This window comes from Fundulus heteroclitus, chromosome 7 (genome assembly GCF_011125445.2).
Source record: "Fundulus heteroclitus isolate FHET01 chromosome 7, MU-UCD_Fhet_4.1, whole genome shotgun sequence".
Taxonomy (NCBI): Eukaryota; Metazoa; Chordata; class Actinopteri; order Cyprinodontiformes; family Fundulidae; genus Fundulus; species Fundulus heteroclitus.
This window is the reverse complement of record NC_046367.1, coordinates 35,109,485-35,135,067: the sequence shown is the minus strand read 5'-3', so window position 1 is coordinate 35,135,067 and position 25,583 is coordinate 35,109,485. Positions and strand designations below refer to the sequence as shown.

The 25,583-nt window shown below is 39.1% G+C and overlaps 3 protein-coding genes across 3 annotated transcripts; all 3 read right to left on the bottom strand.

Annotated features, from left to right (window-relative positions):
- Positions 1 to 2,664: 2,664 nt before the first annotated feature.
- nepro (nucleolus and neural progenitor protein) lies at positions 2,665 to 10,104 on the bottom strand. Its single transcript, XM_036138646.1, has 8 exons — positions 9,945 to 10,104; positions 9,644 to 9,798; positions 9,291 to 9,379; positions 7,980 to 8,108; positions 7,718 to 7,795; positions 5,760 to 6,141; positions 5,095 to 5,309; positions 2,665 to 4,994 (listed from the first exon to the last, which is right to left on the bottom strand). Exons 1-8 carry the CDS (start codon positions 10,030 to 10,032, stop codon positions 4,670 to 4,672), a joined length of 1,461 nt encoding a protein of 486 aa, XP_035994539.1. The 5' UTR covers positions 10,033 to 10,104; the 3' UTR covers positions 2,665 to 4,669.
- Positions 10,105 to 11,606: 1,502 nt separating this feature from the next.
- tex30 (testis expressed 30) lies at positions 11,607 to 15,577 on the bottom strand. The gene is made up of 5 exons (XM_036139563.1): positions 15,484 to 15,577; positions 15,036 to 15,272; positions 13,414 to 13,465; positions 13,089 to 13,303; positions 11,607 to 12,465 (listed from the first exon to the last, which is right to left on the bottom strand). The coding sequence occupies exons 1-5, from the start codon at positions 15,517 to 15,519 to the stop codon at positions 12,304 to 12,306; spliced, it is 702 nt and encodes a 233-aa protein (XP_035995456.1). The 5' UTR covers positions 15,520 to 15,577; the 3' UTR covers positions 11,607 to 12,303.
- A 511-nt stretch (positions 15,578 to 16,088) lies between these two features.
- poglut2 (protein O-glucosyltransferase 2) lies at positions 16,089 to 25,450 on the bottom strand. The gene is made up of 10 exons (XM_012876966.3): positions 24,997 to 25,450; positions 23,048 to 23,253; positions 22,751 to 22,956; positions 21,517 to 21,594; positions 21,161 to 21,333; positions 18,712 to 18,949; positions 17,782 to 17,991; positions 16,895 to 16,984; positions 16,676 to 16,780; positions 16,089 to 16,230 (listed from the first exon to the last, which is right to left on the bottom strand). The coding sequence occupies exons 1-10, from the start codon at positions 25,197 to 25,199 to the stop codon at positions 16,213 to 16,215; spliced, it is 1,527 nt and encodes a 508-aa protein (XP_012732420.2). The 5' UTR covers positions 25,200 to 25,450; the 3' UTR covers positions 16,089 to 16,212.
- Positions 25,451 to 25,583: the final 133 nt, after the last annotated feature.

The following is a 25,583-nucleotide window of genomic DNA, read 5'->3' as shown; positions in this document are numbered from 1 at the left end:
AAAAAAAAGGAGTAAGCCCCTAGTTTGATGTGAGAGGAAAAAAAAACCTAACATAATCTGCATTAGCTTTATAAAAGCCAGGCCAAGCCCTAGAAGACTGCTAAGCAATTCCTAAGCTGGTTTCTCCAGAAAACTCAGCAAATGTGCTGGGCTCAGCGTTCTGTCCACGAGTTGTTTATGGGGGGGATGACTGCACGGTTCATTCCACAGCAGCTTGTAATACAACAACTTCTGCACCAACTTATCTGGAAAGGGAAACACACATTTCACTTCCCCTGCTACGTAAACGGACCTGCCATTAGTTAGCGGAGGCTGCTTTGCCAACCTGTCCTCCACCCCCACACACACTGAAAAAAAAACAGCCAGCCTGCATCTCTACGTGTTTATATGTCAACCATCCTCTGCCGTCTGACTAAACAGGCTTTGCATTCATTTGCCCTTTGGGATCTTTATGACTTAACATCCGTTGGGATGAACAACTTAAACCCTACAGGCAGCAGAAGGAGACGGATCAGTGATATAGTAGGTCAGGTGGCAGGATACCAGCAGAGGCTAGTTTTGGGCGTGTCTTCTTTGCGGTGTGAAAACTTTACAGCGGTGACAGTTATACTCAGAGTTCTGATTTTAACAGATTTTGACAACTTATACTACGAGAAACTCACTAGTTAATTAGGATGCTACACTGTTAATAGAAAAGCTCACGAGCTCAGGCTGTCACCCGACGCCAATACCGTTATTGCTTAAATAAAACACTATTTTAAAACCACGGGGTGAAAAAACTGAATGAAACGCAAACGTTTATTCATAAAACGCATCACAAGTTAGCAAAAAAAATAAAATAAAAAAATAAACGAAAAAAAAAAAAGGAAATAGGCGCTAAGGCATCGATGGGTAAAACGTCTGGATCGGTTATGCTAACGTAAAGGCAACCGGGTGTTAAGTTAGTATTATTTTACTATTAAATCGTTTTTTTTATGTCAGAAATAAACAAGTTTGCTGACCACCACCACCACACGCACACTTTACATCACAGTAATCCGTTAACTAGCAGTTTTTAGACGCCCGTGTTCCGCTGAACGGTCAGCACTCTCGCTCCAACGGTCACTCGCCCTTCCTGAATAAAGGTGCTCTAACGTCATGTTTTAAGAGTTGTGTTAACCGGCACACGGTTAACACAAATGCTTTACTCACACCAAAAGACTCGAGCGCCTTACCAAAGCGTAGTTCCGACTGCTGCCCTCGGCTGACGCTATCTAGCTGACCGCCTTCCCAGCGCAGACCGCCGCATTGGTTCTCCGAATCCAGACCGCTCCTGTAACAATAGCCCCACCTTACGGAAGTGAAAACAACAGATGACCGGAAGTGACGCATCAGTCGCAGCTCCGGTTAAAGAGACCGCCTCACGTGGCTTCTTCTTTTTTTTCTTTTTTTAAGCATGCAGGTCAAATTATTGATATAATTTAGAAATCTGTGTAACGTTGTGGGAACAGAACTGTTGTGACTTTTAAATCTAATTTTGAAAGTCTGAAATGCATGTTTGTTTGTTTTTGTCCACTTTACTGTGAAAAACAAAAAGTGAAAGAGGGATTCTGAATCGTGCTGAAAGCCCCATACGCACAAATGAAAATGTCCAAAACTAATGCTGTAGTTTCTGGTCGTAAGATTCCTAATGCAGCAGTGCAATGGGGAAATTACCTTTCACTCTTATCCAGGTCATCACCACAAACAGCCATGCCTGCAAATACTTCCAGATCCGTTTATGAATTAATGTGACAACTTGTTAAAGGCTCGAATCCAGAGCAAAAAGTCTGCAACGGCAAACCTTGCACCAGAAACGTTCTTGCTCTTCTAAACAATGTAGCCTACTATTCAGCCCTCATAAAATGCAGAAAAAATTAAACAATCTTAGTAACATAAGCTTTTTGCATGAAATACAAACACTCCATATATATATATATATATATATATATATATATATATATATATATATATATATATATATATATATATATATGTATGTGTGTGTGTGTAATAAATACAGAACCAACTCAGATGGAAGTTCGGTTTTATTTTTTGGCTTATTCAATATGCATTCAAAACTCAGTTCAGCAGTAAAATCCTAGCTTTATGACTACACCTTGATCTTTGGAAAAGAAGATTAACACATTAGAACAATAATCCTTTCCAACTTTACTGATATATCTGTTAAATGTTAACAGATAGCTCTAAAACAATCGGTTACCAACTGCTAGCAGTCATGGCTGCAACTCATAAAAACGTATCATGCCATTTAACAATCTGAAAACACAGAATCTCACAGGTGTCAAGATTAGATTAAAGATCATGAATCTAGAATCCAGAATAGCAGTTGAGCATAACGTAGCTTCTGTAATTTACAATCTGATTTATGTTTTACAGCTGAGCTACAGGGCATTCTGTAACTTTGGACTTGACAGCATATTTGAGAAATTTTCTTTTGTAGCTGCTGTGACAGCAGAAAACAACAAAGACATGACTGCAGCATCTCATTGTTTGTTACAGTGCCTCGCAAATGTATTGATAGCCCTTGAACTTTGACCTTTTGTCACAATACAACCACAAATCTCAAAGTACTTTACAGATAGACACAGTAGGGCATAATTGTGCAGTTTTTTTTTAATCTTAAAACCGTTACAAGCATTTTATTTGACTCATTTCAGTCAATACTTTATAGAACCACCTCTTGCATAATTACAGCTGAAAACGATTGAGATGTCTCAACTACTGGTCCTCAGTTTTCAGGTTTGAACTTTGCATTGGCCATTTGAACACATGAAGATCTTGTGGGTGTTAGCGATTCTTTAACTCTGGCTGCATGTTCATTGTCCTGATGGAAGGCGAGCCTCCACCTCAGTCTTTTGCAAACATTCCAAATTCCTACAAAGATTGGCCTACGTTTAGCTCCATCTACTCTGTCCTTGCAGAAATATTCCTGCAGCAAAAAGCGGCAACCGCCATTTCCTACTGTGGTTCCATGACCTGTCAGGTGTGTTCCTTGGTCCTCATGATGCTGTTTATTCATTTCTGCCAAACCTCTCATAAGCTGCTTAGACACCAAACAGACTGTAAAATGTCATGTTTAGATTTTTGAGTTGGTGTGCATTCAGTCATGTCAAAAAACAAAATACAGATGTGGAAAATGTTAACATTCAGGTGTGATTTGGCTAATGAAAGTTAAAGCATGTCAAAATACAAGAAATCAATATTATAATTACCGCATTAAGAATTATTAGATTTTTATAATCTAGAATTTGGAAGAACAGAATTCTAGAAAATCTAACTTTTACCCACACTCTTGGTCCATACTTGTTCCAACCTGGAAAATGATATATGCACATTCCACACTCCCTAGGAGTCCTGGAAAATCCTAATAAAATATATTGATATGAAAAACTTCAAACGGCATGAGTACTAATGCAAGCCACTAAATACGTAAGCCACTCACAACCTGGGAGTCTCTGTTGTTACATTTCTTCCATTATAAGGTGGGGAAACGGCACACGAGTACAGGCTTGTGTTCTCTTCCTCTTGCTTTAGGACCAGCAGTACAGTATTTCGCACACAAGCAATGCCTCAAAACATTCACAAAGACTTCTCCATTACCAACAAAGCACCGAGCAGTTTAAATACTGATATGAAGCAAGAGGAACCATTTATTTTACAGTAATAGGGCATCGGAACAGGAACCATTCGTTTACTATAACTTGCTATTAGAACGAGGAACCACTCGTTGTCAGGCATTTGCTATTCCATGCTTCCCGGCTGAGGGAAGTAAAGAGTCTTCTTGCACTGATGCGACACTAATGCTGCCATTTATCCACAGGGCCTTAAAAAAAAAGCTTTTAAAAGGTATAGCTAAAGCAGCTCATAACCAAGTGCATGCTATTGGGATTTTTAACTGGTGATCCAGTAAATGGTGAGAATCTGACTCCTATGTAGTATTTTTAGTTAATGAGCTTACTTTACAGACACTTTTACATTCCATGTCTATATCTTGAAGAGCACTTTATTGTTTAAGTGACTTCACATGTAAGAAGCTGACTTTCAAGGCTTCAACCGTGGAGAAAAAAATATTTTTGACTCACTCAAATAACCATCACTACAACTTGATACGGTCATATTTCCATAGAAAAATAAACAGCACAGTAGATGAACTATGTTGTCTTTGGCAACAAGTACTGAGCCTCAAGGCTGCAAAGACATCAACAAGACAACCCGATGACTCTGGAAATAATTATGAGTTCTGATTGTTGGCCAACATCCTGTGATACTGGAAATGTCAACAAAAGTGACATTGATTACCGTTATTTTCTGTCTATACAATTCATAAGTCCATTTCCATTTGATCTGTAATGCTTTATGCTTTCAGACACGATCTTACTGAGATGCATGTAAACAGCTTGCCACACGGACAATATTTGCATTCTACTCTTGCACATTTAGTCTTTTAAGCTAATACGAAATAGGCTTAAGTTAAAAATAGTTTCAAGGCTTAGGTTAAAAAAATGATTTCAAAGTTTTAAAATGTAAATATATAAGTTCTAATATTATACTTAGCAGCACCTATGCACTTTACACAGACGACCGACCTTCGCCATACATCGTCATCTCAGTCTTGATTTTAAGTGTGTCACAAGCCTGCAATTGCAAATATATCATCTATGTCATCCTTGCTACCCGAGTTAGTGGTCTGTAAACCTGCCATGCTTGCAGTCCTGCTTTTTTGGACATCTTTAAAATAAATCTGCTGCTCAGTTTCTTTGCGTCGTCCTGTCGTCTTTACACCAGTCCTGTTTCTAGATCCGATAAATCTTTTCCTGAGTGACTGAAAACGTGTTCTTCGGCCTACGACCCTCGCTGTTGTCGCCGGAAAACCAAAGGTTCTCCCTGCTGATCCCTGGGGAGATAAAGCCAGGCACACTTCTTGTCTGAAGCCCCGAAGCTTCCTCTGAACGCTAAAGTAAAAAGGGCAGATAATGAGAGCAGTTAGCATTGGAAACGCATCACAGAAGCTGAAGGTCATGGCCGACCAGTTTTATGTTTTATTCATCTTACTTGTATCCTTCTGCTTCCAGACACTTCATCTTTTGGCACTTCAGCCGCAGGAATGCGAGGAGACGTTTTGTCTTCTTCATCCCTTCGGATCTGCACCACTGAATCATCTTCTCCAGATTGGCAGACATGAGTGTAAAAGTTGTAGCCTCCTCCGCCTGTTTCTTGAACTTCTGTTTCTTGGCATCGTTTCTCAGTCCTTCCGACACAAACTTACTCTTTGGGATCAAAATTAGATAATCGTTAGGTAAATAAAAATTCACAAATATCTACTCAAAGCGTTCTCTAGTCTTTCCCATTTTAAGGACTAAGAGAAATGGGCCACAGGAAGTCGTGCATTACTAATCAGAAGTTCTTATACACTGACCAACTTATAAATGTAAAGTATGATGAAAAGGCTTTGTAAAAAAAACAAACAAAAAAAACCAGCTGTAGGGTTTTCTTTAAACTGAATGTACGTTAATTAAAATATAACACTGCAGTAACAGAGTATCTTAAGGCATCTTTAACAGGGGTTAAAATAAGTGTGGAGGGCACCGTATATGACAGATATTAAAAGAAGAAAACTTTGGCTTATTTCACTAACCTTGCCAAAAGAAGGCTTGACATGAGATTCGAAACCATCACCTGCAAACAGATTTTTACATAAGAATTAGTTAGGAAGAGACAGATTTAGCAAACAACCCCTGATAATTAGGGCTATCTGGTCGGTCAGTTTGCTTGTGCTTGTACTCGGGTGACTTCATACCTCTTCCAATGGAAACCCCGAGGTCTTCTGTAACATTGATCATCTGTTTCTTGTTTCTGACATCAGCTGAAGCTTTCTTCCTTGTCTGCGAGTCCGCTTTCTGATCTTTGAGGCGAGCGTGAAATGCTGGATGACTCTTCAGCACGAAAGCATCAGCGGGACCCAGGAACTCAGCCATACCTGCTGGCAAGACCACGTCGGTGAGGTAGGGCATCGGCTGGGCCTGGGCCACATCCTCCAGGAGTTTCAGGAGCCACTGGTACAGTTTGGAAAGGCTGACCAGTAAACCGCGGAAAATCACCCTGGTGGAGTAAAAGAAGCAGATCAATTATTTTACTTTAAAAGCAGGCATTTCTTAAGGGCAATATCATTTTTTTCCTTATGTTCCTATGTTCTTTGAAATCGTTTAAGTTATTGAATGTATAATATACAACAGCCGGAAGCCAAGAACGTATTTTCAGAGGAAAAGTCTTTACCCGCAGCGTTAATTAGCTCCAATAAAAACGGCTGCCAGACTTGGCAGAAATGGCTTTTATGTACTCCTGCTTGAAAGAAATCAATCACAGAAGAGCAGTGTCGAAGCTATAAACTTTACAGCCCCACAGAGAAAAGACTCTAAAGCTGAAAGGAGGTGTTTGGATGGCCTCCATGTCTGTCATATTGATCATCAAATGTCTCCACAAGTAATCCCCAGTAATGTGTGCCGTCATCACTGTTGTTACAGTTTGGTAGCATTTACCGCCGACTGCTTAGGCCAATCAGATTTCTTAAGATTGTCCTCACCACTAACCGTCTTTCTATTCCTTGGTATCTAATTCAGGTAGTAGTACAGATATTCTGCTGAGAAATGGGACACTCCTCCAAGAAGCTGAAAAGCCAGTTTTTACTTACTAACTTAATATGCCTGTGTGTTATGTAAACAGCCATCAGTCCCACAGCAGACATCAGCATACTTTTTTTTGCTTGTTAAGGAGGAATAGAAACTATAATGCAGAGAGTATTCTTGTGAAAAACAAATCTACTTTACAATTTTTCTACTTACTACAAAAACACATAGGTAGGTCAACATGTAATAGTCTAAGTAGGTTTCTTTTTCTTTTTTTACTATGGTAATGCATTAGAGTAGATCAAAATAGACATTGTGTTTTTCTTACAAACTTTTAAATCTTCATCTTTTTAAATTTTTTTAATCTTTTGAACTCTATAATGGAAAAAAACCAAACACAAATAAAACACTAACCCTTGTTCATCGCCTGTTTGTTTGTCTTTTATGTCTACTCCTGGCTGGAGTGGCCAAAAAGAAATTTCACCACGGTAACACGCGGTAACAATAAAGAATCTTTGGATCTTATTATATTTTTTGTATACAACTCTAGAAAAAAAAGGGACAGATGTCTTTCTGTAAACATCACTTCTCCGTGAATGACAGACATTCAACTGCAAAGTAATGGCTATGTGATGAGCTGAATACAGCAGCAAAGCTATTTTCACTCACTGTTTCTACCCCTACATTTTTAGGTGTGCCTATGATAAATCTAGGTTTTTCAAGGGTTACAAAGCCATAACCCTAATCCACAGACAATAGAGCAACACCGTTAGAATAGGAGATTTTAGGGCTAAGAATGAGGTTTTAAGGATATTATGGTTATCTTGATTTTTGGTTTATCAGTACAGATATTGGTAATGTCACACAGACTTTCCAATTTAAAGTCATAAAAAAAGACTATGCCCCCACTGAACTTGTAATTCTGACAGCTTGAACCCTTGACTTTTGAGGCAAATCAACCTCAGAAGCAGCACATCAAAGTTATTTTTTTTTTGCTGGCTTAGCCTTTAAATCTTTTGCAACTGCAGACGTGCAACATTAGATCTTCTTACCACAAGCGACTGAGCATGCTGGTTAACACCAAATTCAACACGAGAAACTCTTCCCATTTCATCTGCTGGTTTGCGAGTCTGAAAGAAGAATCTGTTAAGGACAAACTAACGAGGCCAAACTGTGCAGACAGTGACACTTAACACGGATACAGATCACCACGGTTCCAAGAAACGTCTTAAACGCTCTTTAGGTTCTACTGCATGCATAAAAAACAATATTAATCTTGATCTGCATTACAGTGGGAACTCCAAAATAGGATACAGAAAAGCGTCGCTGCAACGAGACAAAGTGCAGCTCAGCAGCTTGCCAGCTCCCAGCACTTTAAGACAGGTCCACTCTAGTATGGGTTGACTCGGAACATCACACTCCCCTGTCTCCTCGCACAACGCCCTAAGAACCCATAAAGAAAACATCATTACAGTTTGAACATACAGTATACCATACCAATTCTATTTATAATGCACCTTAAACACCCAAAGGACTAAAGTGCTATACACAACAATGAGGTACAAAATGATCAATCATAAAGCAATAAGCAAAATGGTATATAAAAGTAGTAATAGAATTAAAGAAAGTAAAACAGTAAACCAAAGTCAACATCTCACACTGTGTCAAAAGCCAAGGAAAAGAGGTGGGTCTTCAGAAGGAATTTAAAAATCAGAAAGTGAAGAGGCTTGTTTAATGCCTGAGGGAAAGTCATTCCACAGCTTGGGAGGTGCTGCAGAAAAAGCACAGTCCCCTCCGAGCTTGTCCTTCGCCTTCAAGCCAGATGGAACATGCTAGGCCGAGGCCAAGCAGAGGATGCTGGAGTGGGGAGCTGAAAGGGTCACAGGAATGTCTCCCCATCTCTCCTGGATCTGTTCCAGAGCAGGTGGAGGAACAGAGCTCTGAACATTGTCAGAGACTCCTCACATGCTCCCCACGAACTTTACGAACCGCTTCGATCATTACAGCAACATCCCAATCAGAACCGCCAAATTTCAACAGCCTGACTTTCTGCTGCTGTTACGTGTACACATTTTATACAATGGTACATATTTTGCATGTTGCAGTTAATGTTCTTCTACGCTTTACACATTTGTGGTTTATGTATTTAATCTTTTATTACGCTAATCTACTGAATGATCACAGTCAAACAACTTCTAATTGTTTTGCAGATTTTGGCTTTATAATAAAATCTATTAACTGACTCTAGAATTTATCTTCAACACTCCCTCATTAATTGCAATTCTGCCATTATTTTCTGTTGTTTTTTTTCCACAACTACAGTGAAAAAAAATATGATCATAACTATTTTGTTTAATATTACAATCAAAACACGCAGATTAGCCACTGTGTTTGGAACCATTCTTCACAGCTGAAAGCAAAACGTTGCCAAATAACTGTAATAATAATAATAAAATAATAATAATAAATAATAATAATAATAAATTATGATTATGATTATTATTATTATTATTGTTGTTTTTTTATTGCATTGTGTTTTGAGAATGAAATGCTTTCACAAATTTTTTTGTATGTTGGCTAATAGGAACATATTTGCAATAATAACAATAATCAGCTGGAACATACATTTGGATCTGATTAGGGCACAGTTCTACCAGCTCCTGAAGAGCAGCATCAAGCTTCATGTTCTTCAGTCTGTTTATACATTGTTCAACCTGTAAGACATAAAAAAGACATGCCTATATCATAATCAGCTTTATTTGCTAGGTATACATACGAGGAATTTGACTCTGGATTGTACAATGCTCACGATGTGCCTATTTAGACACAATAATGCAGTGATACAATCAATAATTCAGATTATGACTAGGAAGTCTGCAACTTTGACATTCTAATATAAAAGACCGATGGGTGTTAGATCGCTGGCATTTAAATGGGACACTGAAACATAATGTGGGGTCTCTGGCAGCAGTTCTCACCCGCTGTAAGCCCTTGAAGGTCTTGTTGCCCCTGTAGCTGTTGTTCAGGATGTACATCAGCTCGTACAGGACTCGGATCTCCGTCTGAAGGATCTTATTATGAAGAAGGGTGAGGACCTCGTCGTTTTCCAGCTGAATGGCTTTGACGATTCTAACTGCAAAACAAAATCAAAACAACGCATAGATGTTATCGGTATCCTCGCGATCCCACGTGGTTTGCAATCTAGACATTGTTTACATGTCGTGCCGAGCAGAATTAGCCCGCGGCAAAGTGAGACATGTTCCGTTGTGACGTCCTGACCTGTTCTTGAAGCAAGTTGTATTTTGACGGCCGAGGTGGCGCAGGGATAGGGAATGTTTACCCGGTTCCAAAGCTCTCCTGCTGCCATGCTTCCCTGCTTGAAATGTACGGAAGTGCAATAGCCAATAGCGTTCGGACGTATGAAGACGTCAGAGTTGGTCTTAAAGAAACAGCGTGACTCGCAAAAGGTCAGTCAATCAAAAATAACACCACCAAAAAAAAACATCAATTAGTATGTGAACGACTTTAGTAGAGGGTCGTCTCCCGTTAACTTTTGTTTGTTGCTGAATACTCGATGCGTTTTTTGCTTTTCTTCCCCTCTTCATTTAAATCTGTTTGAAAATGTTTGTCACCAACACTTACTTTAAGCCTGAACGTAATATTTGGAACATAAAGTTTGTGGCATGGGTTGATTGTATGGGATAGCCTTGTTATTCTATTCTGGTCTAACTTTTAAAACAATGAAAAATTAACACTGCCATCAATGCAGGATGCTATTGTAGAAAAAAAAATATATATATATATATATTTTCAACAAAACGTGGTTATAGCTTCCAGTTTCCCTATGAAGAAGGACATCGGACTTTAAAATACTTTATTTTCTATTAATGTAATTTTACGCATCACAGCACACTTAGTCTTTTTTCATATGAAATGCCTTTGAAAAGGTCCAAATAGGATTATTTCAATCCCCAAAAAGTAAATAGAGCATCCAGTTTTCATATACAATATTAAATTTACATTAAAATGACTGAATAAATAATATTTTCTATTTTACACATTACAGCACTCTGGGTGCTTTTCATCATGTTAAATGTAATGACTAAAATAGGACAACTTCCTGTGGCAAAAAGTGATTAGCATCCAGTTTGCCTATGAGGGATTAAATCTGTTTTAAAAGGACCCCCTTCTGTAAATGTTATTTTACACATCACAGCACATAGTTCTTTTAAACATGTTAAATGGCTCCAAAATAGCAAAAATAGGGCTATTTCACTTGCATAAAAGCGATTATGTAGCCAATCACATATTAAATCTGCCTTAAAATTACTTTATTTCCTTACAATCAATCTCATTGTCCAGGTCACAACATACTGGATCCTTTGTGTTATTTTCTCCAGATATATCCTATTTATTTTTTGTAAATTGTTTGGTTTCATTTCTAAAAGGCAACATGGTACAAAAATAATATAAGTGAAAAATGAACGCAGTGTTTGTCTTTTTTTTTTTTTTTTTTGTTTACACAATACATAATTTATTTTACAAACATATAAAAGCTTGATATCATGAACTCTTCTGAGTCTATCCTCTGTATTTTCTGACAATTCATATGTTCTATTATAATTATGCTCTGGGAAAAAAAAGGATTTCCCCCCCCCCCCAAGATATCGCATAGAAAAAATGCAGACATATGGGTACTGACATGGTAGGTCATAAGCTGAGTAACAGTCCAATCCAATCGATAACACACGGAGCAAATTTAAAACGGATGTATGGAAGTAGAAATTGAAACTGACATAATGCCTATTAATGGGCCTTCAAAACATTATGAGCAAGGAAAAACAACCCCAAAGGCCACCAATGTGAACTGTTAAGCACATGTTTCACATTGTTAGGTTTACTCGTGTACATGTTTTCCTTTGAACAAACATTGACTTGGGGTTTTACATCAACATTTATTACATCTTCTTTTAAATAAACCAATAGGCACGGCAGGGCAGAACAAAAGCTCCCAGATCAAGGCCCTTTTTTTTATATCAGAACCACAGTAAACAAGTACAGATGCTTCTTAGCCTGGTTTTCAGTCATGGGAAGTGTAGTAGTACACCAATTTTCAAATTACATATGTTTAAATAAATATTATGAAACATGAAAAGAATTGGGTTTACTTTTAAGATTTTGTGGCGCTAGTTTCCTTTTTTCATTAGTAGCTTGACAGGAAGTAGGACAGAAAGACGACATGCAGTAGCTGGCCCAGGGTCGAGAATCGGACCTGAAACCCGTCAGCCCCAGAAGTTTGTCTTAAAAGTATATCACAAGGATATATTTTCAGCTAATGATTGACAATCACTAATGCATTATTTTGGGTGCATTTTGAATTTTCATAGGTGGACCTACAAGTTTAATTTACTTTAGTAACATTATTATAAAATGTATTTTCTTGTCCTCTTGCTCTATTTATGCATTTCTATTTCAGAGAAGAAAAACCTGCATTTTGCAAACTACAATGAAAAAAAAAAACTTCATATAAATGTATGACTAAATGCAGTTGCACACAGTACTAAGTCACACTATGGTGTAAAATCATTTATTTAACAACAAAGTGAAACAAATCAATAAACTTCAAATGGTGATTCCACTATCTGGTTTGTTCTTTAATCCACTGGAGGACTTTTAAATTCACTTCGTCCATTACAGAATCCTCAGACCTTCCTTTCACCGTCAGTCCGTGGCTGCCTCCTGGTAACCAAAAAACCTCAGCCTCGGCTTTCATATCTTTTAGAACCTCATTAAAAAGGGCCTGGGCAAAGACAAGAGAAGAAAAGTCATCATTGTGGCCTCACACAAAACAAAATAGAGGCAAAGTAAAAAAAAAAAAAAAAAAAGAGAGAGTTGACAGAACTAATGATGACACAGAAAAAAAAAAACAGTAAATCGTGTCAGAAAGAAAAACTATATAAGCTGCTAAGCATGAACTATAGAAGTAGCAGTTTATGAGTATGAATAGATAAACTCAGACCTGAAGTCATGGGAAAACATTTTCTCTTATAATATATGCGTGCGTAAAAACCTGTTTTAATTACTAAAAAGATGTTCATGTATGCGTATTATACAGATGAAGGAACGTTTGTTTAATTACCATCACTGTTACTGTAAAGAGGCTTGTTCATTTTGCTTGGCATTTCTGTAAGAATGCTTTGGCAAAGACAGTAATTTAGATGTCCAAGTCTGAACTACCTCTGTTACATCGGTCAAAGCACACCCTTTGCAGTGGAAGTTATTAAACTAAAAGGTAGTTTAATAAAACAATACAAGTATGCAAAAAAAGGAACGAATGCAGTGGCCCAGTAAAAGGCCAGACCTCAATCAGATTGCAATGTTTTCCTCTGACAGTCATTGAATCTAGAAGATGTTCCTCCTCACCCTGTTGCACATGTTGTCGTCCGTGCCAGACACAAACAGCACGCGATGGCTTGCAGACAGCATTTTTAAATCTTCGCTCCGCTGGTGGCGGGTGTGCGTCTTTCCTGGTGGGTGCAGGGGGAAAGACAGACAGATGACGCCCTGCACCGCATCCTCAGATTCATCGCTCAGCTGTCTGGCGAGGGCTGCAGCAGCACGGCTTCCCATTGACCTGCCTGATTTCATCATGATAGGGTTTTCCCATTTTAGTGCGGTGATTTTGCCAAAACATTAATTGGCTCTTGTCATCGGAGATGCATTTGGAAGGGTGGCATTTGTCATTTACCTCCAAAAAATATGTTCTTTAATGTAAACCTGGGCAAAGTTTTCAAGTATTCCTAGAAGAAAAAAATACAAAAAAAAAGGCATGAAATATAAGTGCAAAAAAATAAATTAATGAATTAAAATAAATTAAAAACTAAGCAGTTTTGGGTAGTTTTCAGTTTTTCTCAATGAAAAATGTAAAATGAAAATAACAGATTTCCACAACAGGAATTCACAACATGCAATGTTTTGAAAATGCTCACTGAAAAAACACCCAATTCGTTATGCTTTGCGTGCATTTAGGTCAATGACATAAAAATAAATAAATAATAAAAAAAAAATATATATTTTATATATATATATATATATATATAAATATATATTTTATATATATATATATATATATATATATATATATATATATATATATATATATATATATATATATATATATATATATATATATATATATATATATATAAAGCTGATGAGCATTTGATAAGCTACCATTAGCAAACACAACAACATATGAGCGGCTGTAGGCGGATTTCAACACAGAACATTCGGATTTGCATTCGAGTGGTTCGGTCTTAAATGAGTCTGACTCCTATGACCCTGCAGTAAACACTGAAGCCGAAGCAAACAGTCATCATCAAAACTTGAACTCGTACAAATCTGATTAGTTTGCCATTTTAATTTCGCCATGACACAAGTAAATGTCACATTTTGCTTATTTCACCTTAAATAATCAGGTCCTCTTGCCAGTATGGAGGCACTGGATGCAGTCTAAAATGATGCTATCATAACTGAACGCTGTCTCTCTTTCTCGCTGCCAAGAATACATCTGTCAGCATGAGTCCCAACTGCATGGAGCATATATTAGTAGAGCCCGGCCTATTCTCTAGTTGTGGTAAAACAATCTTTGCCGTTTGGAAATGTATCTCCAGCAGTCATTGGTCGAGGGCAGAGTACACCCTGGACTGTTCGCCTGTCCATCACAAGGCAACATAGAGGACACACACAGGATAAACCACAGCACACACCCCTCAGTATGAGACGTCGTGTTTTTGGACTACTGGAGGAAGTGGAGTACCCGGAGAGAACCCACACAGGCGACCTTGCAGAAGGACCCCAGGCTGGGAATTTAACCCAGGACCTTCATGGTGCAAGACATCAACACAGCCCTCCACTAAATATATAATTTTACTCAAACTGTTAAGTCCATATTGCCCATCCATACTCCCAATAACTTCTTAATTAACCTTGAATTTTCACATACAAACATATAGCAGTAAATATAACTAACATTTACCTTGATATATATTGTGTATATTAAATATATACAATATTTTGCTCATTCTGTGAGATCTCATACATATTGCAAAGCAATGTTTGTTTGTTTTATTCTTCTCTTTACAGCCAATTTAAGGAGGGGAGAGGGGGATTTTTTCCCCCCCCCTAAAGAACATACTGGGAGACGTGGCAGTTGTGCAGGAAACCACTCACGATGTTTTCGCAACAAATTGGCTCTAAATTATCGCCAAAGATCTTTAATAAGCTGGCTTGTGTGACGTCATTAGAGGAATTTTGAGTGTGGAAACAAGTTTTTTTTTTTTTTTTTTTTTTTTTTGTGGAACTACTTACCCACACGGCATTGTAAGCTTTAACCCTGTAACCCAGGTTTAAGCCTTTGCACGTGAAGCGGAGGCAGACAAACCCACCAGATGCCAGCGTGTGTGCAAGAGAGACCAAATGTCTGAAGTTCATGTCTCCTCCTGCTCCGTGAGTTAGTATCACGGCTGTCTGAACGTCTTTCACCGAGGCTGGCACACACAGCACCGCATCCAGCGTCTTGGTCCCGAACGGCACTTTCGCCACTTCCTGAAGCAAAGGTAATAGATTCAAAAAGCAAAACACTTCATTTCATCTGCTCGGTTCGTGTCACACAATCCTAAAGTCATGGCGTGCAATCGGTGCATCCTCATACATGCGTGTCCGTAATCTTTATTCAGCTCAAAGCTCTTTCAAAGAGCTTCAATTAAAGCTTGACATGTGATTTAACAAACATTCCCCGTGTAGTTTTCACGTTTACCTCGTTAAACTTGTCCATGGCATTGCAGCCAGCCATTGCTTCTCTGGAAAATCTGTTGAGCTGTAAAAATGACTGGAAACGAGCGCCATCTGGCGTTCAGGAGTGGTCGTTACAACTATTATTCAATTTCAAGCTCAATCAAACTGATTAGAGAGCACCTGAGGGCATACATTTTCTACTCTTACTTCATATTCTCAGTCTAGGTCTGGACTTTAGCTGGACCGTTTTAACACATCTCCCACAGCATGATGCTGCCACCGCCATGTTTTGTAAAACATTTTGAAAGCAATGTAGAATTTTCCTGTCCATTCCCAACTACAAGTGATGGACAGTCCCCTGGATGACCACTGGAGATAGCCCCCCACCCCACCCCACGTGGATAAGCGGGTATAGACGATGGATGGATTTAGCAACAATGCACTGCTTTGCGTGGGTTTATCACGTGAAATACAAACACACGGAATTCTATGGTGGTAACATGACAATATCTGAACACAGGGATTTTAATACTTTTGTAGTTAATCTATTTGAAATTATATTTGACATCTAAGGCTTTCTGGTCTGTAAATGCTGAATAACTGCAAGGGGGGAAAAACACACACATGCACAGTATAAAAGATTTTTAATTTATAAAAAACGTGGCATTCATATAATAATAAACAAATAAATCATAACTTGAAATATTTGGTCAAAACAGATAATAAGGATTGCTCTTCCTCTGGTGCGAGATCAAAGTTCATCTTTTGCCTAAAAAAAAAAGGAAGAGAGAAATAACTGTTTAACAAAACACAAGAGTTGTCAAGAAGGTAATTACAGCATAAAATTATATATTATAAAACAATATTATTTAACCTTGACATTTTTGGGGTTTTGCAGTGCAATGGCAACTAATGTACAGCAGAGGGAGACATATACTGTAAAAATGAAGGTTTGTCCTTATTGGAAGCAAAAGTTTAATCCTTTTATAGTAAAGCTACGTTTGATTGAAGATTTACTTTCTAGAAGTCATTTATTAATCAGCCCTTTGATTATGGATCACAGAGCTTATCAACAAACTAATCAGCCACTGAAAGCAATCAACCACATGCTTTAGAACAGATTTAAACAAATGCATTGATGCTGGTGTGTTTGTTGTCTTAGCTGCTCATTCTAAATCGCCATCATAAAAAGGAAACCTGCTGCTACCCCTCACCGTCCTCCTGTTGCAGGAACATGGAAACAAGTCATCTGTGGGTTGCTCTACAAGCTCCATGCCCTCCCGAACCTTAGGTTCTGTGATCTGAAGTCTGGCATACTCCTACAAGAAGCACAACACCACAACAAAAAGCATGGTATGTCTATCATTCAACATAAAAAAAATAACAAGACTGGAACTACAACTGGAGTACAGGACAAAGTACGGGACTGCTACCTTGAAAAGTTTGTAGTAGTAGCAGAATATGCTGTCTCCCATTAAATGACTCCGGGCAAACTTTTGTCCTGCGAGGGCAATTTTCCTTGCCTGCAAAAAGACGAGAAACGCTGAAAAACTCACGGAGGAATTGTGCTTTGAAATATCAACATTTAAAAAAGGGAACTTAGATGTTGGGTTAGAAAAAAATGCACATCCAGCAGGTCTCAAATCGAGCAGAACAATGCATCTCCTCTCGCTTGTTAAATTGCAGTTATGTGAAGTATCCATAACTGTTTTCATTTTCATTTTGTCACCTTACAAACGTTATTGTATTCTATTTGTATTTAATGGCATAGACCAACACAAAGCAGGGCAGATTTTGACGAGGAAGGAAAATGATGCATGGTTTTTATGTACCGTGCATTTGTGCATTCAGACCCACATTAGGTTAGTCTGTCACATAAAATCCGAATAAAATAAATTTTGTATAAGTTTGTGGTTGCATCGTGACAACATTTTCAAGCACTATTAAGACTTTGCTAGAAAATGAATAATCGCAACCCATACATTTGTCCTCAGCAATGCATTGAGTGGGTTGCCTCTAGCATTACGCAGTAGATTAAACTGAGGACATCTGATGATGCAAAAAAATACCGTGGAGAAAATTCAACAGATACATTTAGAACAGCAGGAGGGCCTGCATACTTCCATTACTCTGTTCCTCCGGTTGTTTATTTAAGATACAGGGTTCTATAGGCGGTTCTGCTCTAAAAGCAAAAAAAAAAAAAAAAAAAAAAAAGCTCACTCAATATATTAGAATCAAATTAGTCGAATTAGCATGTGATGGTTGCTCATAATGACGGCAGTAAAACTTTAGCGACCATCGTTGTCCAACATGTGAGCACCTCTTCATCGTGGTCTCGGGCCCACTGGATCTTTTCCAGCAGGTCACCCAGGTTGGCTTTTATCGGGATGTAATGCTCCCACGGCTTCAGCTCGTTGTAGAAGTGCTCGTAGTAGCCAGAATCCTGCTTTAAGACCACGCTGTCCCCAGCCAGCAGGTACGGCAGACGGTACGCTGCTACCGTCCCGTCGATGTTTATCTGATACTTGTACTGGAGGAGAATAAAAAAAACCAAAGAGAGAAATACATCAAAACAAATAACTTTGGTGTTAGATGCTTTGCTCTCTGAAACTGTTTTTAAAAGGTTTTTCTGTAAACATTCCAGACCTCTCCATCCATTTCACCAATTTTTAAATATAAATACAAAGATTACAGATATTTTGACACTAGGCTGGGTTTAGTTAAAGGATGTGTAGATACCAGCCGCTGACACACAAACAGGAAGGACACAAGAAAAGAAGGGAGGAAAGACCTAAGAATGAAAATAAAAGGGAGGACAGGAACGTGACAGCTGGGCAAAAGGAGGCAAATACAGGAAAAAAAAAGGGAAAAAACACAGAAAGTGGGAAAAAGGAGGGAAGGACACAATTAATGAAGGAATGTAGGACTCAAGGATGAAAGTGATAAGAAAAGGACACAAGGCTGAAGAGAGAAGGAAAGGTGGAAAGGAGGAGGAAAACAAGAAAGGACACTTTGAGGACAGATGCAAAGAAATAAATAAGGACACAAGAAAGTAGGATAAAATGATAGGAATATAAATATTTTTCCATTCCTTAGTTTCTTTTTTCCATAAATATTTAAATCAAACGCTTTACTTTTCCAGACTGCGTCTGAATCCAGAGCAGAATGTTTGATTTTAATATATAATCCACTGGTTTTAGGACATGTTGGACCAAAGTGATCTGTCGTCATGCAGCTTTACCACGCTCACCTTAAAGAAATCAAAGAAAGAGACGTGTTTGACCAACGGGCCGTAGAGGCTCTCATCGTGTTTGAAGAAGAAGAAGTTGGTGAACGCGGCGTCTATGACGTCGGGGTGGGCTCTAGAAAGCTTGACCAGCTGCAGGCGCTCCTGGCGGCTGTCCCGCCCCCTCCAGAAGGCCGTGGCGTTCTTCTGCGGCCACAGCGGCCCCGTGTTGGCCTGGACGGACATCATGTCCAGGCTCACTCTGTCCACGGCACGAAAAAAAAGCCTTTAAGTCAAACGTCCTGGTCTTCCAGGAGGAAAGAATCTAACTGGGTGACGAAATGAGCTTTTGCTTCGCCGCCTCAGCATCTTCAAAATGTAAAAGTAAAACATTTTGTAGAACGGTGTGCATAGAATAGGAGCTTAAATCATTTTGATTGCCAGTTCCCAATCAGCAAAACCTTCACAATTTATATAGTGTTTTTGTAATGGGGTAAAGCCCCTTGTATGCACACATAAGCAATAAAATTAACTATATCTTTGAAATCATTATCATAAACTATAGTACTTTACTAAGATTTTAAAACAGATAAACATGAAACCTGTAAATACTCATATATATTTTCAGTTTAAATGCTGTTTTGCTTGTTGAATACACGTTTTTAGGAGTAAAAACAGCGGGATTTGTCTTGCGTGTCCCCTGCCGTGTCGGTTCAGCTGCGGGGTCATTCTGAGCCGCTGTGCAGAGAACATTAAATCACAGACGCGGCCTCTCGTTTCTGCGCCTCCCTGTCCGTGAGGAGCAGAAACGCGTCGCAGACAAATCTGTTAATTAAAATGAATGTTGGGACCAGCCATGGGAGGAAGCAGGGACTTAAAACACGCGCAGAGAAGTATTAACCCACTTTCCTGACCGCTCCCAGGAAGGAGGAGACCCAGCTGGAGTCATTTAAAATAATTCATAAATTTTACCCGTCTAATGATCATATTGTCAAAAAATTTAAAAAAGACATTGATGTAGTGTGCACTTTCTGTTCTATGAGTGTTGAAACAGTAACCTATTTGTTTTGGCATTGCCCTTTTGTCCAAAATCTCTGGTCTGGACATTTGTAATTTTATTGCAGAAAAAATTTTAGAAAGATTTCAAGTTATTTTGGAAGGATGTCCTTTTTGGCTTTTATGACCTCAACAGAACTAAGACTAGGCCAAATGAAACTTTCATTATTAATCTGATTATTCTCTTGGCAAAATTTGACATTCATAAATGTAAGTTTGCGCATTCCAAAACATCTTTTATTGCTTTTTACAATGGAAGTCAAGCAATATGTTAACACGATTAAGCATTCTCTTAATCAAAAGGCAACAAAAACTGTGAATGTGTGTAAACGATTTAATATCTTTTTGTAAATTTGTACTTCCCCCTGGCAAAATGCGATGATGTAAATCTTCATTTATGTTTCATGTTGAAACACCCGCAATGTTGGATACTGCACAATGTATTATTTTTACAATGGAGAGGAATGTTCATGTAAACTGTGCAATTGTTGAATAAAAAAATAAAAAAATAAGCTCTGCGTCTGGAGGACACGCAGACAGGGACGCCTTGATCCCACTGGATGAGTAAAAGACTGCATCTTCGAAGAAACCGTGGATCCAAAATAAGTACCGTCTGCTGTCTGTGTGTCCGGTGAAGGAATCACAGATTCCCCAACAAGAGACGGTGTGTCTATTTACATCGACGGAGCTTTTCCCCCTCCGCTGCCCTTTTCTAGATCATAACTAAGCACTACGTCCTGCTGCTCTATCACAGTAAACGCAGCACAATAAGGTTTGTGGTTTTCAATGAAAAATAAAACGTTCAAGGCGCTGTGGGACAGGGTCTCTCTGCTGTAACGCGGCAGTTTGCTGCGGCTCCGTTTTTACACATCTGAGAAACAACACTGCAAAAAGGGAACAAAAAGTAAGGGAAATTTTCTTGAAATAAGTGTATTTTCCCTTGATTAGAGCAGGCAAATAAGACTATTTGCCAACTGAATAAGATTTTTGCACTTAAAATAGGAACAATTCATCTCCATCATCTTACTTCAAGTGCAGTATATCTAATTATCTTATTTTAGGGGTAATAATAATCATTCCATTGGCAAATAGTCTTATTTAGCTCCCCAAATGAAGGAAAAATACACTAATTTCAAGAAGATTTTACTTACTTTTAGTTCCATTTTTGCAGTCAAGAGACGAATTACTCCTTCTGATTTTACTTTATCAGAGAAATTCCCTCGAGCGAAACGAGGAGGCTTTGTGCACAGCTTCGTTTTCACAAAGCCCCCGGAGTGCACGCCGAGTTCACCCGCATAAATTGCCGGTTGTGTAAAAATAATCAGCTTGTAAGCTCTCGCTGAATGAGACTGAATTACGCGGCCCACTCCCGGGGGCAAAGCGGCACTTAATAAGCACGTTGAATCAAAGGCCCTACCTTCCCATGGTCTCAAGGACCGACTCGGTGAGGTCGTAAGTGGGCATGACTATATCCCTTGTGGTGTTTGAGCCACACCAGGAGAAGATGGGATGGAGCTTATCGGTGGGTTTCCTCTTCTCCAGGGGCCAGTCCCCCAGATTTACAAAGAACTCAACATCGGGGAGTCGCACCTGCAAACAAACCCACACAGAACGTCAGCCATTCGGCTCCTGTCTGAGCCGGAAAGCGTGGAGGGGACAAGCACAGCAGTCATCTCAGTGAAAACGACAGAAGCTTGTGTTCGTTAAGACCTTTCTTCTCTGGGCTTAACAATTTAAATTAATGCTGTTAGGTCACCGACTGTCAGAGCTCACCTTTCTTGTGAGCGACAGTAAGATGGCATCCATGAAGATTCGAAAACCGACGTGTTCTCCAAACGTTTTCACGTACACCTGAGGACAAAAGGATCTTAGACTGAGTTTTAGAACGAAAAAGAGGAAAGAATTACAGTTTTTAAAGGAACTGTGCACATCACAATGAACTCAGATGATAACTTTAAGAGTTTTAGAGGGGTTGGACCATTAATCACATTTGCAATATAATCATGCTTTTAAAAAACACAATTTCCAAATAGCAGAGGTCTGCAGTTTTTGGCTATGCAGCAATTAACGGATCAGACGCGTCCTTTAGGTGTTGGTAATGTGTTTAAAGTGGGTTTGCCTCCACATGGAAGGGAAGACAGTTGCAGCACTGAGATAATCTCATTTTATTAATTGCGTTAGAGTTTATATAATAAATTTTTAACAGAAACTTTCAGAAATCCAACCATAGCATTAAGTACCGATCAAACTGTTTAATACAGAGACTTTTCTGTTGGTTGCACTTTATGTTTAACGTGGATTGATGTCCAACTCAACAAGCTATTGTCTTGAATAAGAATATTCTGACTAATAAAAAAAAAACTGTTCAAATTTATCGTTTTAAATCGTCCTTGTTTTCAAAAATCTCTATCTACAGGCCATTTTTGTTGCTTGTGGTTAATGCAGAAATTAGTCAAAATTAAATCGCAATTATGGTTGAAATAAATTGTAATTTAGATTTTTGGCAAAATTGCACAGCCCTAAAACAAATACAAAAAAAAAAGACAAACTAATCTTATTTCTATCCATTTAGTCACCTTTTCTCATATTTAATTATATTACAACCACAGTCTTCAACGTATCTTGTTCTGGGTTTATGTGACCAACACAAAGTCGTGCATTATTGTGAAGTGGAAGTGAAAGAGCACATGATTTGGAATAATTTTAAGCTAATAAAAAAAAAACATTTCACAAGTCACTTTTACTCTGATGGCCTTAATTAAAATCCAGTGTTCACATCATTTCCATTCAAAAATGTCCAGATATGTGTTCGTCCATCTTACATAAATCTCAAAAAATACACTGAGGTTTGTCGTGGTAAGGTTGCAAAATCAAGAAAAGCCAAAGAGGTGAGAATACTTTGACAAGAGAAAGCAATCAGCATTTCTGAGTTGCACTTTTTGTAGACACTTGCATATTTACAGGCTTTGCTTCTCCTCTTGCTTATGATAACCAGAACTTTCAGTACCTTGTTTTCTTTAATTGTGTAATGGCAGAGACTTTGCCGCTGTCCGAAGCGCTTTGGGATCTCCTGGGAGTTCTGGTCTGGATCGACACCTGCGTAAAGGGACAGGTCCCTGGTGATCTGGGCGAAGGACTCGGGACAGCGCATCTGTTTCTCCCACACAGCACCACTGGGCTGAGGGCAGTCACAGCCCTCGTGGTAGACGGCACCTGGGGAGTAAAGCCTCATTCAGCAGCTGCTTCTCAAACCCTGTTTCACCGCAAGAATCTTGAGACACAATATCATGGAGCAGCTTCGTACCGTTGAGAACATAAGGCGACTTTGCAACGTGCCTGGCCTCCAGCAGAACATGGATGTGCAGGTCAGTGTAGGTGGCGTACAATCGGTAGCGAACCAAAAACGACCCGTCCCGGCGATCAAGAACCTGAATCCAGATCCTGGTGAACTGCTCTGTTGGGGAGACTATCTTTACCTCAAATGTCTTCTCTCCAGGCGATGTCGTCAAACTGAAAACATTGGCAAACGGAGAAGATTACAAACTGCTGCTAGTGGCTGAACACCGCGCTGCCTGTTTGAAACCGGATCCGACCGATGTTGCTGCACTTTAGAAGACTAAAAGTAAGAGCGTGCGGTCCAAATGTGAAACCTTCCAGGATAACATCGACTGAGGATATTGTGTGAAAACGGCCTCAGGGTCCACCTAGGTCTAAATTTCAACTTTTTAGTTCAGCAATATATAGAGCTAATGTTTCTAAAGAAACATTATGCGAAGCTGGTGGTGTCTGAAGATCCAATTCCTAAATGTTAGAACAGAGAAAACTGTTAAAATATGCTTCAAAGGCTGTGTTCAGTTTCAAAGTGAAAACTGAACGCTGGTAGTTGATTCAAATAATGCTAAAAGGCACAAGAAACAAAAAAAAAAACACGCAATGGCGATGTTAAATACTGCAACGCATCCACATTTTCCTCGCTTTACACTTTGCCATGACAATCATTCTGTCATTGCAATTCTTCTAAGTTGTGTTTCTGAGCTCTGGCGTCTTTCTGGCGAGGGTCATCAAATTCAGTGAGACAGAAACATTAGTTGCATAAAACGTACGTATATTTAAAATATAATAGCTGACAATTGTTTAATTCCACGCAGTAATTTGTTATATTACTATTCCCAACAATGGCATCGTGATTACGTACAATTTTGATCTACTGCTCAGCCCTAATTTAATAAATATTGTTTATAATTACCTCTTTCATGCATTGTTTAAGCCATCTGGTGGTCGACTTAAAGGCAGACATCCAAATGACATAAGTTACAAAGAAATTTCTATTTCATCATAAGTACTATAAATCATTTGTAATTGTTTTGCACTCTTGCATAAAATCCTGCAGGAGAAGATGCAGAAGTAGAAGGTGGCTCTGTAGAAGGAGAAGGAAACCAATCCAAAGCACAGAAGTAAGGTCACCCATTAAAGGCAAAAAAAACAAAAAAAAAATCATGTTTTGTTGTAGCCCAGCTAAAGACTGCACTTAAATTAAATTTAGACGCTGTAGTTCAACTTTAACCCCGTCATTCATATTTGAAAACCCTCCAACATGGCAGAATCAAAACATTTCTGCAAAGGAGAGTGAGCCAAAGTTCCTCAGTGGTCAGGTTAAAGATTCGCTGGCAGTCTTCACAAACACTTGAAGTCGGTCGTTGCTGCTAAGCGTGACAGAAGTTTTTCCTATTCCCCAAAACCCAGGTCGTTTTTTATAGGTCCCCCCCCCCCCTTAATATATAAAATCATTATTTGAAAATAGCTTCTTATTTACTCAGAATATCTTTTCCCAAGATTAAGATGCCTTTGGTGATCTGAAACCTTTTAGTGTGACAACAAAAAAGCAAAAACAATTGTGATTGTTGTGAGATTGGCAGGTGAATTCCAACGGGTACCAGACCATAAACCTGCTCTGGCGACCCACAGCTGGGCCTCGCCCCTCCCATTGGAAATCACTGGATTTTGAAGTAGATTGATCTCAATTTATTTAGAATTGTGTCTACCGATCCTGCTATTTCTGTAAAAGGACCCCAAGTTTGTTGTAAATCAGCGCTGTATAATTTATGAATAAACTCAAATTTACTTCTTTTTTCCCCCCCGGAGAGCTGATATCACAAACTAAACAAATGGTCTAAAGTGTTTATGTGACACTTGATATATATTACTATTATGGATTGTGGGGAAAGAAGGGAACAGGAGGCCCAGACTACTTACTTTTTCCCCGAGCTGTCCACCGCCTGTATGTAAAAGAATCGAGCAGGGAGGACGATGTCCGCCTCCAGCCCTGGTCCCCACACCAGCGTTTTAGCAGCGCTGATGACCGAGGCAGCCTTCCCCCCGGACAGCTCGCACCTGAACACCTCCAGACTAAAAGCCAGCAGCAAAAACAGCCGAAAAGACATAACGCCAGGTCTCATTTCCTTTCAGTCGAGGCTCTTTTACTCTCTGCAGTCTTCTGCTGATGCCCACAAGAAGCCGAGGAACTCGGGTCTTAGCGGGTGTTCGTCCCGTTCCCGTCTACATTTGCACTAGGAGGCAGATGCATCGTTAATATTTAATATCTGTTTATGAATAAACCTCAAAGTATGATTGTTTCACAAGTCTTTTGTTGCAGTTTAGCTAAACTTCGGCGATCCGCTGAATTAACCTGGAGGGCGGGCTCAGATTCAGCAGAGCAGCACTCCTATTGGTTGAGGCCTCACTAAACTGTAGCAACGATTGGCTCCGGGACCAGCACAATCCAAAACAAAGATTTGATTGGACAGAAACGCGGAACTAATAGAGAAGACGGTTGGCTAAGG

Excerpts from the sequence above, each read along its gene's own strand:
- nepro (XM_036138646.1), bottom strand. The coding sequence starts at position 10,032 with ATGGCAGCAGGAGAGCTTTGGAACCGGGTAAACATTCCCTATCCCTGC. Across the intron at positions 8,109-9,290 it reads TGCCCTAATCAGATCCAAAT|GGCGTTGTGCGAGGAGACAG; the intron begins GTATGTTCCAGC and ends ATGGGTTCTTAG. Across the intron at positions 6,142-7,717 it reads AGCATGCTCAGTCGCTTGTG|GGTGATTTTCCGCGGTTTAC; the intron begins GTAAGAAGATCT and ends TTACTCCACCAG.
- tex30 (XM_036139563.1), bottom strand. The coding sequence starts at position 15,519 with ATGGCTGGCTGCAATGCCATGGACAAGTTTAACGAG. Across the intron at positions 13,304-13,413 it reads AAAGAACATATTTTTTGGAG|GCAGGTCAATGGGAAGCCGT; the intron begins GTAAATGACAAA and ends TGATGAAATCAG. Across the intron at positions 12,466-13,088 it reads ACGACAACATGTGCAACAGG|GCCCTTTTTAATGAGGTTCT; the intron begins GTGAGGAGGAAC and ends GTCTTTGCCCAG.
- poglut2 (XM_012876966.3), bottom strand. The coding sequence starts at position 25,199 with ATGAGACCTGGCGTTATGTCTTTTCGGCTGTTTTTGCTGCTGGCTTTT. Across the intron at positions 22,957-23,047 it reads GTCGCCTTATGTTCTCAACG|GTGCCGTCTACCACGAGGGC; the intron begins GTACGAAGCTGC and ends TTTACTCCCCAG. Across the intron at positions 21,334-21,516 it reads TACTGTCGCTCACAAGAAAG|GTGCGACTCCCCGATGTTGA; the intron begins GTGAGCTCTGAC and ends GTTTGTTTGCAG.